Below are 11,328 nucleotides of genomic sequence, written 5' to 3'. Positions count from 1 at the left end.
CTAAACCCAAATATAAAGGGGTCAAACATATGTCTATTCGTATTTTTGTAACTTCAAAAATGCAAATGCATAATATTTTAGATAAAATAGAAAAATCAATAAATAACATCATGAAAAATGGCAAATTCATATTTGATTTAACTTTTTTTAAAGAAACCCATAAATGCGGCATTTATTGAATAATAAAGTGAATATAATTTTTTTATTTTCATTTCACAAAAATCTAATTATTTTAGATATTCCCCGGACCACCAAAAAATATAATATGACCGTCACGAGGGTATTTGGAAGTCCTTGTGTCGTCTAGCACTTTGTAGCCCCGATCGTTGTCTGTAAATTCTTGGAGATAGTCCACACTGCGGTCTACGTTATAACTACCGTCGAGTATGGATATACGTTTCATATATGCATCGTAACGCAACGCTTCAACTGGAAAATGTCCATATCCAATTTCAGGACTCGGTAATGATGCACTGTACACTTCTCCACCCCACTCGACCAAATTTCCAAAGCCTTGGTGAAACCTACTGGACGGCCAAAATCCAACTTCTTCTCCCTGATCACCAAATTGCAACCACCAATTTCCATTCTTCTGGTCCTGTTACCCCAACAATAATAGGTAAAATTTGACATTACATTAAGAAACAAAAATTATTTATGTTAAGTCGAACTTTCCAACGGAGCAACACTTTCGATTGTCAGCAAATAGAATCTTATTTTTGATGAGGACAATGATAAGAATGAGAGAAACCTTGATTAGACCAAAGATTCCATAGTGACTTGTCTTAGCACCACGAATAGACACTGGCTTCAATGCCGTACCAAGTGGAAAATCTTGACGAACGAGTAACATTCCAACATTGCAGTTGCTATTGTAACATGATTTACCACCTGCCTGTCCCATTATTATATATTCAAATTAAAACATAATGATAAACTTAAAAAAGAGAATTTACAAGCATGATGTGACTGACTTACATATGTATAGACGAAAGTCCGAGGTTGGTGGTCCTTGTACAATACTGGATTTACCTGAATTAATAAATATAATTTGTGTTCCTTTTTAATTATTTATTAAAAAGATACAATACATTATGTTGAACTAATTAAATAAATTACAGAATTCGTCGTAGCTATTACATGAAGAAAAAGAAATGGTATAGTAGTGTAGTTTTTTGTTTTTATCGAGTGCAAGTTGTTGACAGCAAAATAAATAAACTAAGTGACTTACAGTAAAACCAGTTTGGATGAAATCCTTTCCGATCTGAATGTGAAGTCTAGAAGCACTGTATTGGGTTGGCTTAACCTTAGGCGCAGTTAGACAAAGTTCCATTGTTGCTCCATTAAATCTTTGTTCTGGGTCTATCGATCGAGCCACTGCAAACTAATTCCATTCATTTTCGTTCAATAACGAAACATTATTATCAATATAAAGATATCAAAATGTTATTTTGAGAATCTGTTTTTTTATTTAAAAAAATAAAAGAAGCAACTTACATGATGTTGGTTGAAATGAAGAACACTACTAGGATAATCAGTGGTAGTGTTCCAAGATCCACGAGGTTTATGATCATCGCCAAATGTGTCAAGTCTCAAAAGATCGTCTTTGGTGACTCTTGGTATAGGGACCGTACCAATGGGACAACCTACACCATTCTCCCATAAGTAACCAAATCCAGTATTGTTTGTCTTTTTTTCTCTCATTCCCTTCCATATTGGACGCATCTAAGACGACATGTGTCAAACACCACAAACATATTACTGTCCGGTTCTTTTTATGTTTTAAGAAAAAATAATATAAGTATATAGAATTGATATATCCGAAATTATACCGTGTAATGGTATGTGTGATTTTTCATAGAATGGTGATCAAATGCTGGTTGCTTGAAGAAATCCACACACCCGTAGCTTTCTCCATCTATAGTCTATTTTTTTCAGTCATATATATATATAGAGGTTAACATATTTGACTTAATTGTATCCAATTGACTTATAGAGAGAACAAATCCAATTGTTAAAAAAAAAAACAAGAGCAAGATTGTGAGAGATTTATAAAAAAACCTTGATGATCTTGACATCGGGTTTGTTCATAGCCTTTAGTCTCTTCTCGATTTCTAAATCTTCAAATTTAGAAAATCTCTTGGCTTCGACGAAACCATTGTTATGACTTATGCTTATGCAACAAAAGATGCAACAGATTAAGAACACCCATATCACTGGCACTTCCATTTTTACCAACAATAAAGAGAAAGAAAGAGAATGAGTTGACTGATTTTGAAGGAGGAAGGATAAAGGTTGAATATAGTATAAGGTTGAGGATGCTGATTAAGGAATATACGATTTTGTGCTTACAAATTTTCTGACCATTGACCATTGACCAAAATCATCTATGGAAAGACTTGCTGATAGGTTAATCAGTTAACATTAGATAAAATGGATTCAAAGGATTCTTACATATATGCTGATAAATTAACATTAGACTAGATTTTAACCTGCGGTACACTGCGGGACAATTTTTAAACAAATAATAACATTTTATTTTTTTTGTTTTTTATATTAGTTTGTTTTGTTTAATTAAATAATAATTTTGTTTGGATTGTCAATTATTAGAACAATAATAGGGCAAATAAATACATAAATATGTAATTTATAAGCTATTATCAGATTAAGTCACAGTTTTACGAATGATTTAATTGTTTTACAAAATTTTAGTTAAATTACCCTGATTTAATATGTTTAATATTCTTATATTAGTGGTATTGACCAAATAATTAAAGGAATATTTAACCCGTGTTTCAAAACCGAATTAATAATATTTTATTTTATACTAATATTAATTCAAACCGTCATGTTAATAACATATACCGCTATATAACAATAAACCATAATATTAGTGGTTTAACCCGTGTTTCAAAACCGTCATATTAGTGGTTTTGGTTGTGTGTTGTGTTTTGTTTGTGAAGTTGATATTTATACATAAAAACTGCTTGATGAGCAAGGAGTTTACGATCCGTAGCAATAAAAGAGAGATTTTAGTGTTTTCCTATTTGAGTTGATAACATTATCGCATAATAATATTCAGTTTCTTAACACGGTATATATTATATTAAATGTTTTTCTTGATGCGAAAGTTAAGTATACCCGATTATTGAGTTTCTAAAGTTGGGTTCTTGTTTTTATGAACTTTATTAACGTTATAATAATTATTGTGATTGTAATCATTTGTTATTCAAACTCGGCTGTGTCATTTAAATTTAAGAGATCATACAGTCTTTAAAGATCTATTTTAATAGTTTTGAAGATTTTTATGGGATTAAAAATTTAATGCGTAGAGTTTTTTTTGGAAAAATCGAAATATATAGATGTTGTCAAGCTATTTATGGTAATAAATGTATCAAATTAGGTCAATTTAAATAGTTCCATTAAATGAGTTTCCAGGAATTGTTATTTTAGGAAAATAGTTAGGGGTTAATATTGTAAATAAAACAAATTAAATAACCAAAACTTTAAAAACATAACACAAAATGTACTTCAAAAATATGTACTTCAAAAATAATAATATAGATGAAATGGATTCTTACTGGAGTCTACAGTATGGTGCATGCAATGAAAAATTTATCTATCTCACACAAAAGAGATTCGACGGTCCGTATCTTAAAATCTGCATGATGACTGGGGTCATTGTTACCTTGCATTAATTCATATGCATATTTACCATTTTTGAGGTGGCTCATTCTCACCAATCACCTCAATTTTTCAAAACGTGCTTTCTTGAGAGTGGGGTCATTAAAATAATTCACATTGAAAATACATCGTGTTGACCGAATTGTAAAAATGACAACAAAGAGTAAATAAGCAGCTGTTGTAACAGATGAGACAGGAACACAATAACAGAATCTCTCAAGGTAATGAAGGTGCCAAAGATTCAGTTACAACATAAAATCTTGAAGAATATCAAATGCAAGAATTGAGAAAGCTTGAGTTCTACTCAACAACAAAGGGAGATATTGAAGATATATTGGTGTTGTTACTGGTTATAAAACTCAAGAGAGATGATCAAGAAGCAATAAGTACACGTGCTACAACCACAAGTACAAACACATATGCAGTGAACGTTGTAGTGAACAAGTCTGATACAAACATATGTTCAGACACAGAAGCAGTGAACAAGCTGGAGCATGTGTAACCAGTTACAGACACAAACGCAATGATTCCTCAGATAGAGAATCAGAGAATCTACTACAGCCAAGACAGCTCAATGTGAAGTCACATGGAATGAAGTGACATGCTGAACCTTGGAGTCTTATTGTGAAGATCCAAGAAGTGAGAACTCAGCCAATCTTGTTTATGCTCATAAGAACAAGTTATCCATAACCAGCTGGGGAACCTGAAAGCACTTCAGAGCAAAAAGAAATGAGCTACTGCATAATATAACAGAGCAAAAATATATAGTAGTTGAGTAAACCTGAAGCACAACAGAGCTGGAAATAGAGCAGATAATGTTTAGTGGCTCTGTAGTGCAACATAGCTGAAAACAAGGTAAACCTCGTGAAGAGATTATGTAGTGAAACAGAGCAGAAAAGCTTCAAGTTGCAGCAAATAGTGGAGCAGCTGTGTCAGAGAAGCATGCTTGTGTTAGGAGCGACAGGAACAAAAGCATGGGTCAAGTTGACAAAAAGAGAACAAGCTTTTACCCAAAAGAATATAGGAAGAGGCTTTTGGAAACTGGGTTTGTGGAGAACTCTAAGAGGTATAAAAGGAAGAGGTGGTAACAAGAAGAAGGCTACGCACCTTAGACCTAAAATTGAGAGAAGCACACATGTTGTGTGGGGTTTTGTCCCACCGACAAGATAGAGAATCTGTGGGTGGTTTTTGTAGAGGTTCACATTCGTCGGAAACGACATTGAGTGGTGGTTCCTTTAGTTCATGTAGATTACAGTGGTAGACACAAGTGTGTGCTAGATACCATTGGCAAATATGATTTTTGTGTTCTAATTCTAGTGAATGATTCTGGAATTTGTCTCGGGGATGTAGGTTATCCGAACCCTGTTAACAAATCTCTTGTGTCATCTCTTCTCTATCCTTTAATCTATCTGTTAAGCATCTCATATATGTATCTATCACACAAGCTTTGTAGATCTAGCAGCATATCATTACTTCACACATGTCTAACATTTTCACTTGGAGATCTCGGCAAAGACGTCAATAAGTTTTTGTATCATCCGCGAACCAAATTGTGAATTTTTGGGATGGGTGTCGATCGAAACCAAGGTGAGTGTCAATCGACACCACCATTTTCTTGTTCGATCGGATTGATTTAAATTATCGATTTGATTTAAGTAAAATCCCTAACCAACATATTTAAAGGGGAAATTCGACCTAGGTCCTGTATAGAGGGTTGTTTTCTGTTTCCATAGAGTTCTAGAGAGAAAGGAGAAGTTCTTGAGAGTTTGGGGAGATTGCTGGAGTTTTCTAGCTGTTCTGGAGAGATCTGGTGCTAGGATCGAAGGAGAAGCTTTCTAAAGGGTTGGATTCGTTGGTTTTGGTCAAACACTTCCTACAAAAGAGGAGAGTGTTTGATCATGGCTGATCTAAGCCTGAGATTTCCTTTGTTTTGCTTGTTTTATGTTGTTTGTGACGTTTTCTTGCTTGTTATGGTTGCTACATGGTTCCTACGACTTCATGTGGCTTTTGATTGAGTTTTGGACTATTTGGAGGTGGAAAGAAGCGGTGACTCGACTCTCGGCTTCGAGCAGATCGCGTCTTTGGAGTCAGTGTCGGTCGACACCAAGGAGTTGACGGCGCGGAGACTTGGAAAGTGTCGGTCCTAGGGTTTTCGGGTCGAGGAAGGGTTTCGGTCGACACCAAGAGTCAGTGTCGGTCGACACCAACCTTTTTAGCAAGCGGCTGATACTTGTTTCCTAGTTTGTTTGTATTTGGTTGTTGCTTGTTTGACATTGGAATTCTCAGTTGCTTGTGTGTATAGCGCAGTAGAAGGGAGGATTGCCCACTGAGTGTTTATGACAATACTCATGCATCTCAATTTGTGTTTGTGGTGCTGGTAAAGGCAAAGTGTAATCGTGGAATCAAGGCGATGAAGAGGAGGATGTTCTAGAGGCTTGGTTGTTTATTCTATGCTGTTGTTAGGTTGTTAAAATGGAATTTAGTGGTCTAGAACGGTTGTTTAGGATGTTGGTTCATTATTCTATGACTTGGTTTACATTATTGGTTTGTTGGATTGATGATATTGATTTATTCATTTGGTTATTTATTTTATTGGTTTAATGCTTGGTTATTTCCGCTGTTTCGTTTGAATGTGGTTAGGTTGTTAGTGAGTATGTGATCACTAGTTTTAATATTGTACTAAAAAAAGGGGTCGGGTCGTTTCAGTTTGGTATCAAAGCCCTTATGGTTATGGGTATGGGTTCACTAGGTTTTTGTTGTTGATGTTTGGAATTGCATGCTTTGATTGATTATGTGAGTTAGTCAATTGTGTTTGGCATGGGGTCATAGAACATACTCTTCGAGCATTCAATGTGATTCCACAATAAATTGTGTTTTTGTGTATAGTTTAGATTGCTTGCTTAGCCTTATGTTCATGTTAGTGGAGACGGTTAGAGGTAGAGCTGTTGCGGGACGCGGACGTGGTCGTGGACGCGGACGCAAACATGGTAGAGACAAAGGCCAAACGGTTAGTGACACTGTAGATCAGAGTGTGACAGAAGAGCGCGTTGGCGAGTCGCAGGGTTTCTCGGAGGGGTCCGTGAGTGTGATCGGTCGTGGTACCGATAGGACCGTAGGCGGAGATGGAGTCGGTGTGTGCGGTGTCGATACCGGGTTGGCCGGTGGTACTGGAGTTCCGGGTGCGGGAGTTCCAGTTGGTGGAGCCTCTGATAGAAGTGTTGACCTGGTGGGCTTGTTGACGCAGCTGTTAGAGCGGTGTTTCTGCCTATGGCGGCGGGAGTGCAGCAGCCAGTGGTTGCTGGTGCAGGAGCTCATTCTCAGTATGTCAGCATGCTGATAGAAATGAGCAGGATGAGAATGAACACAACTTCCCGTCTCTCAGATGTCTTTATGAGTATTGGGTAGACATAGGGGTCCGCGTCGAGTGTGGAGGCAAGTCGAGTTGAGTGTATAACTGGTTTTGATTTTTGCGATGCAACGGCCATAACAATTTATAAGTGTGAGATGCTTGACAAGTTTCACATGAATCAGTGAGCGAATACACGCTTCGACCGTCCCATCTTCACATTGGTATGGGTAATGGTCGATTGTGAGTTCTGACTCTTTGGAAATGGCCACAATGATCGTTTATAACTTACAAGGACAAAGAGTGATTTAATTAGGTTATATGACAATGATAAAGATAAATATATCATTTAACTATATATATGAATCTTTGTACATGCTGCACCACTTCGTTTATTAAAGGGAATTACAATGAATTTAATCTGACAACAATATTTTTTATAGTCTATATATAGGTCATTTAGTTATATATATGAATTGGTATACTTTACAACAATTCTAATTAGCCTTTTTGCCTGACAAATAAAATATATATAGATTTATACAGTATATATATATATATATATATATCACATTAGGTTTACATTTTTATTGATCTCCACCGTATCACCAACCTACAAATGGGACTTAAAGTTAGTAAACTTGGGAATCAACATGCCACCAGTATATTGGTATGGAGCCATTGGTCCCCTGGATACTCTGGAATATTTGGACTTCTCGGAACAAAAAGATATTTGAACAGAAACAAACCTCACCGCAGGACATTGTTTCTCAAGCCATCACCAGTGCTCGTGAGTGGATTTCTGCCCAATTACTGCAACCCCCGATCATTAAACCTTGACGAAAACCTCAAAGGCCAGATATCGGATTGGATACTATCTCTTGCTTCACCGATGCGGCATGGAGATCAGAGTCTCAGGATGCGGGGTTTGGATGGATTTTTACTGATTATTCCCGATCTTTGGAGATTCCGAACCAGGCATCAGCGAAAAACGTAGCCGTCCGATTTTAGCAGAAGCGATTGCGGTATTCCTGGCTATACAACAAGCCCTAGATCTTGGCTTCAACAAACTCTCTCTGGCTTCAGATTCACAGATGCTGGTCAAAGCCATCACTTCAGAGACTCCATCGAAGGAGCTCTACGGGATTCTCCATGATATCCAAGATCTATCCCTTTTTTTTGATGAAATTTCTTTTCTGTATGTTAATCGTAAACTCAACCGTCGGGCCAATGAACTTGCTAAAACAGCTATTCACCCAGTTTGTAACCCAACATTTTTGGTCCCGGTTTAATTAAAACGCCCCCTTATCGGTTTGACAAAAAAAAAGGTTTACATTTTTATATGCATGTAATTATTCTGGGTGGGATAAGGCAAGATATCATATAGATTTCCTATTCACTAACTGTTATAACAAACTTACTACATATACCCAAATTTAAACGCATTGATCATAAAATTTGAAATATAAACTTTTTTCGCGCAATATATCGTTAAAGTTGTTAAGCTTTATTTTTAGTAAACACGCGAATTTTAGAATAATATGTATTCATTTGCTATCAAAAATTTGATTAGCCACTTCAACAATAAAAAAACAAGAGATATGGATTAATGGATGATCATACAGTACTATATACCTAGATGTACTTGTTTATTTGTGAAATTTTTTCCCAAAAAGGTGTAAGAGGAATTTTTGAATAAAAGAAATGGACCTTTGTCATCCATCTAGCGGCATAAGGACTAATATGGAACAAAAGATTTCTAAATATCGTGATATAGCGCATGTCCACACAGAGTTCCGACATTTCCATCGCTTTTATAGAACACTTTTTCTAACAGCTTCTTCTGTAGTCAGGGTCGATAAGATCTTAAGCAATAGATCATTGGGGAGTTTGCTGATTCGATCTTCGGTATTGACCGCATCAACAAAGACACCTTTTCCTCCTGCTTTAGAAGATAATAGTGATATCTCCATGGATATTATCACTAAAGAAGGAGATGGATGCTTTTATGAAGAAGAGAAATAGAAAAAGAGAGAATTGTTTTAGACTTGAGATGCTTCACATGTATGAGTAAAGCGAGAAGAGTGTGGAGGTTTATACACGAGGAGGCACAAAAGATTATTTAGAGACAAAGAAAATATCTGGGGTTGTTGTCGAAATTAAAATTTAACCCTCTTTATTTTATTATTTGTGTTTCCGTACGGACAAATTAACTTTTGTTTCTTTACAAAATTATATTAGTACTCAGACCCCCGTGATGTGGTGGGAGAATTTTTTTTAAAAAAAGTTAAATTATTTTTGAAATTTTAGAATTATATATGATAAAATAATTTTGAAAGTAATAAAACAGTTTGAAAATATATATGTAAAATAATAAAACTAAAAATGAACTCGAAAGAAGATTATAGAATAATTTAACGCAACTGTAAGTTACATAGTTAAAGTTGATTAAATTTATATATTACTGTAATCATTTCTAAAATCTATTTAGATTATAGAATAATATTGGATATTAAATATTAAAATTTATATTATTATATTTAACAAGAAATACAAATTTGTGTCAGCGAACGATGATCTGTTAGTTAATCTAAGAAGAGACAAACAAATATATAGAGTTCAAAAGACATAACATAAACATAACTATTTGAACGAAAAGTTTTCAATAAGATATGGTGAAAAGACACAACTCTACAATAAATAGAAGCAATCATATGATTTTTTTTATTGTAAAAGGCACAACTCTACAATAAACAGACACAACCATACAATTTTTTTTAAAATAAATATTAAAAATTATTTGACGAAAATGTACGACGAAAAATTGCAATTGTTGGCATTTATTCAGATTGTTATTATTATAAATATTAAATTTGACTCTATTTTCCGTTTACATTCAAATGGAGAATGATAAATAAAAATCAACTTGATTTCTAATTGTGAATTTGTGATAGAGAGAATTGTAAGAAAAGTGTGATGGCTTTCTCTGTAGGCGACTCGCTTGGCGATCGTCTCCAACCGTTATCCATTTCCTTATCTCTGATCTTGTTTCTGATCAGGAGTTCTTTTTCGACCGAGAAATTCCTCCACTGTAGTTTGGGAATCCATATCGGCGGTTTCTTTCTGTCAGTTATTCATGATAGTTTTTTGTCTCCCTGTTTCACGGGATTTAACCGTCAATCGAAACCACCATGGTTCCCCTATAAATTCTCAATCTTCCCTCCTTTTTCTCAACAATCTTCCAATTATCCAATACTATTACCCAAATATCACTAAGAATGAGTGATAATATTCGTAAATCCGTCCAAGATCTTGATTTGGGCATTGATGATGCCAAGGGTTTCGGGTTTTGCTGATGAATGTGTTGGACGCATCCTCGATGGCGGAAGAGTACAATTTCGTTTCCAATCTGAAGTTGAATCTTGTATTGCGTAGAGGACCGTGGTCTTTCAATGATTGGATGGTTACTACACACCGGTGGTACCCGAACATCAGTGAGACCAATATGAAGATCATCCTTTTTTGGGTTCAAATCCAAGGTATCCCAACCCTTTGTTTAACAAATGCAATGGCTAGATGGGTAGGGAATAAGTTAGGATATGTTTCTGAAGGTAACTATGATGAGAATGAGAACCAAACTGTGGCGGTTCAAGTTAGAATAGACTGGAACATAGATGATCCTTTGCGTTTCCAAAAGAATATCCGTTTTATTGCTGATGAGAACACCATTGTTAAGTTTCGATATGAACGACTTCAGAACTTTTGCACCAAATGTGGCTCTCTTAAACATGATGTCAAAGAATGTCAACTTGTCTTTGATGATTCTGCACCCGAGAATTCTGATAATGACAGTGATGGAGAGGACCACAATGATGGAGAAAAATACATGTCCGAGGCAAACACCCTCCCATTATTTGATCCGGCAAGCCTCATACCGGGTATACAGACGCAAACGGTACCAAATGCTCCTGTCCAAAGCTATGTACCACAATCCATAGTGAACCACGCTACTCTTAGTATTTTGGAGGACAGAGACTTGTTGGCTGAACGTCTCCGCTATCTCAAGGCCCATAAAGGAAGCAAGTATGATGAAGTTTTTCACCAGGAAAGAGTTCTAAGAGATGCAATTCCTCCCACCACAAACACTGACCTTGGTCTCTTCGAGAGGAAGCGAGTGGAATTTGAGATAAGTTTCAACAATGCGGAGGCAGCAGAGGAGTTGGTGGTCCTGAACCAAATCCGGGAGAAATCTCAGGGAACGATCTCGGTGGGTTCTTGTTTCTGTAAACAATGGATTC

General features: G+C 35.8%; 1 protein-coding gene across 1 annotated transcript; it reads right to left on the bottom strand.

Moving 5' to 3' along the window:
• Window positions 1-232: 232 nt before the first annotated feature.
• LOC104773238 lies at window positions 233-2,240 on the bottom strand. The gene is made up of 7 exons (XM_010497816.1): window positions 2,062-2,240; window positions 1,833-1,925; window positions 1,498-1,725; window positions 1,232-1,384; window positions 979-1,032; window positions 752-895; window positions 233-598 (listed from the first exon to the last, which is right to left on the bottom strand). The coding sequence occupies exons 1-7, from the start codon at window positions 2,227-2,229 to the stop codon at window positions 233-235; spliced, it is 1,206 nt and encodes a 401-aa protein (XP_010496118.1). The 5' UTR covers window positions 2,230-2,240.
• Between the last annotated feature and the right edge of the window lie 9,088 nt (window positions 2,241-11,328).

This window comes from Camelina sativa, unplaced genomic scaffold (genome assembly GCF_000633955.1).
Source record: "Camelina sativa cultivar DH55 unplaced genomic scaffold, Cs unpScaffold00506, whole genome shotgun sequence".
Classification (NCBI taxonomy): Eukaryota; Viridiplantae; Streptophyta; class Magnoliopsida; order Brassicales; family Brassicaceae; genus Camelina; species Camelina sativa.
The sequence above is the reverse complement of the archived record's forward strand: the minus strand, read 5'-3'. Positions and strand labels throughout refer to the sequence as shown.